This window comes from Poromitra crassiceps, assembly GCF_964638095.1.
Source record: "Poromitra crassiceps genome assembly, chromosome: 2".
Lineage (NCBI taxonomy): Eukaryota > Metazoa > Chordata > Actinopteri > Beryciformes > Melamphaidae > Poromitra > Poromitra crassiceps.
Window position 1 is genome coordinate 52,211,331 of NC_139624.1, and position 5,021 is coordinate 52,216,351.

A 5,021-nucleotide genomic window follows, 5' to 3' on the forward strand; every position below is an offset into this window, starting at 1 on the left:
GTCTTACTAAGGAATGAGCCGGGAGTGTGCTCTAGGGTCAGAGTAGAGAGCAGGGGTCTAGGGGGATAAGTGGTGGTGTGGGTGGGGGACAAGACTCAGTGAAAGGGAAAATAGACTCCAACCCATCTGTCTCAAAATCCCCTCTGCGGCTGACCCATAGACTGGGGACTTTGGTCTGGCAGCGGTCACATGGTAAAGGCAAACCCTTAAAAACCCCAAGCTGCACGTCTGAGACCACACTCTTCTCTTCCGTGCAAGGCACCAGCCGGGCTGGGTGTGTCTCTCCTGGTTGCTCTTCCTTGAACTGCCTCCTAGGTTGAACATCATGTCAGACACAGAGGAAATTGTGGAGGAATATGAGGAGGTGAATGAGGATGAAGAACCTGAAGAGGAGCAGGAGGACGTAGTCGATGAGGCAGAGAAGAAAGAAGAGGAGGGCGAACATGGCGAGGAAGGGTCCAAACGACGGCCTAAGACGACATATGTGCCAAATATCGCTCCTCCCAAGCTCCCGGATGGCGAGAAGGTGGACTTTGACGACCTCCACCGCAAGAGAGTGGAGAAAGACTTCAATGACCTCCAGACCCTGATTGAGCTGCATTTCTCCACCCGTCAGAAAGAGGAGGAAGAGCTGGTGGCGCTGCGTAACCGCATCGAGCGCCGACGCTCCGACCGTTCCGAACAGCAACGGGTCCACGCTGAGCAGGAGCGTGAACGCCAAGCGCAGGTAGCAGAGGAACGGGCGCGGCGGGAGGAGGAGGCCGCCAAGCTCCGTGCCGAGGAGGAAGCCAAGAAGAGGCAGATATTCACCAACAAGTCCTTTGGCGGCTACCTCCAGAAGGTGGACCAGAAGAAGGGCAAGAAACTGACGGCACGTGAGGAGAAAAAGAAGGCACTCATGGACCGCCGTAAGCCCCTCAACATCGACCATCTCAGCCAGGAGAAGTTGGCAGAGAAAGCACGCGAGCTCTGGCAGTGGCTCCACCAGCTGCATGCCGAGAAGTTTGAGCTGGCCGAGAAGCTCAAGAGGCAGAAGTACGAGATCCATGTGCTCCGGAACCGAGTCAGTGACCACCAGAGAGGCTCCAAAGCGTCGAAGACCTCCCGTGGGGCCAAGGGCAAGTCCGGCTCCTGGAAGTGAGGGCCATTACAACTGTCCCATAAAGTGGACGGCCTTTGTTTCTGGACTGTTTGGCTAGGCTACCAATTCCCACGTGTATCATATTTCCCTTGGATTGTGTGTGAATGTGTTTTTGTTTGTTTGTTTTTTGGGGAGGGGACTCTAAAAATAAATAAATTAGGCCATAACATCTTCAATGATCAATTGTCTCCGCTTCTTCTATTCTATGGTATTGACCTTAACTGTAGGCTAACTACTTAGCCTTATGCTGGTATTCACCAATTAGGTGCCTGTTCACAAGGTGTGGTTTGAAGATTTGTTTTGTATTAAACATTTGTTTAAATATTTGTTTAAATGTTTGTTTTGTTTACTATGCAACTTCAGTTTGCTTTGTGGTTATTTTATCCTTGACTAGAACATAGTAATGTCATCATCACTAAGTATGCAGCAAAATATCCATCTGATCTGAAGTGATCTTGAGTGCCAGAATATTATTTTTCTGAAAACAAGTCCTTGTTTCCAATGCAATTGGACATAAACAAATGAAGTGATCCACCTTATTTCAAGACACTGTCATTCTAAATACTTGTCTTGAATAAGTCTACAGATCACTCCACTAATGTATCTTGATCCAAGAAACTTCTTGCAACGATTTGCTTATCGCTTTGAGAAAAAGTGAAAAGATCTCACTACTTTGGCATAATTGTTTGCTTGTTTTGATAAAGATAATATTTCACACAGTATTTGATTGAATAACTTGATGTTTTTGTAGTGTTGATGGGGGGGTGGGGTTGTGTTAAATGTCTGAAAAGCTGAGGTTCCAACAGGTGTGGCACAGCTGACTTTTTAAGGGTCTAATTTAGTCTCAGACTCAGGACGAGGAATGTTGACTGTTTGAATAAGAAAGACTTAACTAGACTGAAAGATTGAGTCCACCATTATGAGAGTTCCCAAGGTGACGGAGGTTTTATACATGTGTGTTTGATGTCTGGTATTTGAAAGGTATCCAATTCCAATGCCTGTTTTTCAAAATGTACAATCGGCATCAGAATTATACAGATTTTTAAATCCGTTTTTGTCTGACTGATCTCAAACTGATTTTATGTAAGTTTTTTCCAAAATACAACAGATACAGTAGGATACCTCAAGATCACATAATCCAGATTTGCCATGTTCAAATACACCTTTATCTTGTCTGTTGGACAAATGTTACAATGTTATACCATGTTTGGAAGAAGTGTAAAAGACAGTTTGTATGTTATCTTTATTCACATTATCTGCACAAGTATACAGTACAATGCAGTGAATGCACAAGAACTCAAAGACAAAAGTGTAGTGTCTCATTGAATGGCAAAAATGATGAAAAAGAAAACTTCCAATTTCCATGCAAACTGTTTTCATTGATTCATTCAAGGTTTACAAGCAGCAGCATGCAGTTGGTACAGTCTGTGCATGGAAGGTTTTATTCATCTAATAAAATGTATGTATTTTCAGTCTATATTGGAGATATATGTGGGTTTTTGCTCACATCCTCAGCAGTTACATCAATTGTTTCTATAAGGACATATGCCTTTCATGTCTCTGAAGCCACCCTATGGAGATTATCCTTATTTTTGGCAGCAAAACCACATTTAAGCTGGATTAAAAGCAGGGTTGGACATTCAATATAAATCCTATTCTGAATTATCTACTTAATTTGTTAAATTATGTTTTGGAAAGCTCAGTTTTCAAATTAAATGCAATTTGATTTAGTCAAATCCTGTTACAGAGGTTCTGCAATGCTGGGCTCAGGAGCCAGGACAGGACAATATAAATACATATATTAATAAATAATAGAGGCCTAATATGAGGCTGAAATTATTTGAATGGGCAAATGTAATATGATTTACAACAATAAATCCATAGTCCATGGTAGTCTTAAAATATTCTAGGCCAAATGTCTGTGGCTGCACTATTTACTAATCACTAGGTGGCACTAAAACACCATTATCTAACATTGCAGGAAAAGTTACATTTGGCTAGTTAACATCAATGATAGAAGTATTTCCTCATTGTTTAAGTCATGTCATTTACTGAGGGAGGAAATGTTCTACACAGCAGTTTTCTGGTTAAATCTAATTTTAGATACAGTACCCGAAAAGTCTGATACATGATACATTTCTGTAAACTCAAGTCAAAATTGATTCAAATTACAATAATGGTACAAAAAATACAGAGTGGACTAAGACTTCTGGTCTTTGCATGGCAGGTACTTCCTTAGATAATGTAGGACACAGTTGTATGCCCTCTCCTAGTCGCCAGAAATTCAGCAAATGCCCAGCAAGGAAAATTACCCCCTTTATCAACAGCAAATCAATGCTCTCTGCGGTAAATTATGTAAGAACAAGGAACAGGGACATTTCTTTCGCATGTGGTTTTTGATTGTCACCTGGGCTTGGACTGGGTTGGGGCGCTGTTTTGCTCTCATAACAGTGAGAATCCATTAAAGCCTTCCAGACATAGCTGTATGCCAACAGGTTACCATAGAGACTGTGGGAGGCCATCACCTCACCACCTCATCTGAAAGGTGTGTGTGTGTGTGTGTGTGTGTGTGTGTGTGTGTGTGTGTGTGTGTGTGTGTGTGTGTGTGTGTGTGTGTGTGTGTGGAAGGGGGGGGGGCTGCTTGTATTGATGAGGGTGTAACAAATGTCTGGCTCGACCAAATGTTCAGACACCACTAGTGCAGAGCTGTTCGTCTGTGCATCTATTCAATATCCATCCATCACCAGGGACCTCTGCTTGGCAAGTTTTGGGAATGTGTCTAATTCAATTGTGCAATGAGTTATAGCATAGTGATATGCATGTGCACAAGTTTATCGACGCCCTCTCCTGCTTCCTCCGTTGTATCATCACTTTTGAGCCCCACCCAGCTTGTGATAGACCCCATTAATGCTTTAAAGAAAGCATGTAGTCTACTTTTGATGCACATGGAGCTTAAACGTGTCCGCTCACGTCAGAAAGGCTTGACGTGTATGTGTGTGTGTGTGTGTGTGTGTGTGTGTGTGTGTGTGTGTGTGTGTGTGACAGCTGCAGGTTGGGGGGTGGGGGGTTGCTTGCTCATTAGTGCCCAGCAGAGACTAGAGGATACTCCAAGCACAGCATGCCTGACTGCTGCTGTACTCCAGAGGCCACAGCTTCCACTCAGAATTTGAAAATTAGCATTTGGCTAACATTGATTATGGATATCTGTAGTGTGCATAACTTGAGACTGAACCATATTCAATTCTATTTATTTATTTATTTGGAGGGGGGGTGTCCAGTGTAACAGCATTGCATGCAAACACGCAAAACCACACACACACACAGACACGCACGCACGCACGCGCGCGCGCACGCACACACACACACACACACACACACACACACACACACACACACACACACACACACACACACACACACACACACACACACACACACACACACACACACACACACACACACACACACACACACACACACACACACACACACACACACACACGTATTGGCCGGAGAGCTGTCTGTCTGTTCGTTTTGGCCATGGACAATTTTTCGATCAGTTTAAGAAAGACTTCATGACTCCTTCCTTGTCTAAATGACTGGCTTTGTATGGAGTAGCCTATGGGTTTTAGAGCTGCAAATGGTTTCCAGCTGTTGAGATCAACGATTGAAGAATCCAGTCAAGAAACATTCCCACTTGGGGTGGCAGAGTTTTGCAGTCTTATATTTTGGGTGTAGACACAGCTTTTGTCTTCTTGTTTTAAATCCTTAGCCATGGCAGCCCGCCAGCTGATGGTGTAAAAATAGAAATGTCACTTTGATGTCCATTCTACAATATGCAATGGGTCCTCCCAGGGTTTGAATTATAATCTGTCACTGG

At 43.6% G+C, this 5,021-nt stretch overlaps 1 protein-coding gene across 1 annotated transcript; it reads left to right on the forward strand.

The window, feature by feature from the left end:
- Positions 1 to 325: 325 nt before the first annotated feature.
- tnnt2c (troponin T2c, cardiac) lies at positions 326 to 1,272 on the forward strand (the record flags this gene model as incomplete). The annotated part of the gene is made up of 1 exon (XM_083650855.1): positions 326 to 1,272. The coding sequence occupies one exon, from the start codon at positions 326 to 328 to the stop codon at positions 1,139 to 1,141; it is 816 nt and encodes a 271-aa protein (XP_083506981.1). The 3' UTR covers positions 1,142 to 1,272.
- Between the last annotated feature and the right edge of the window lie 3,749 nt (positions 1,273 to 5,021).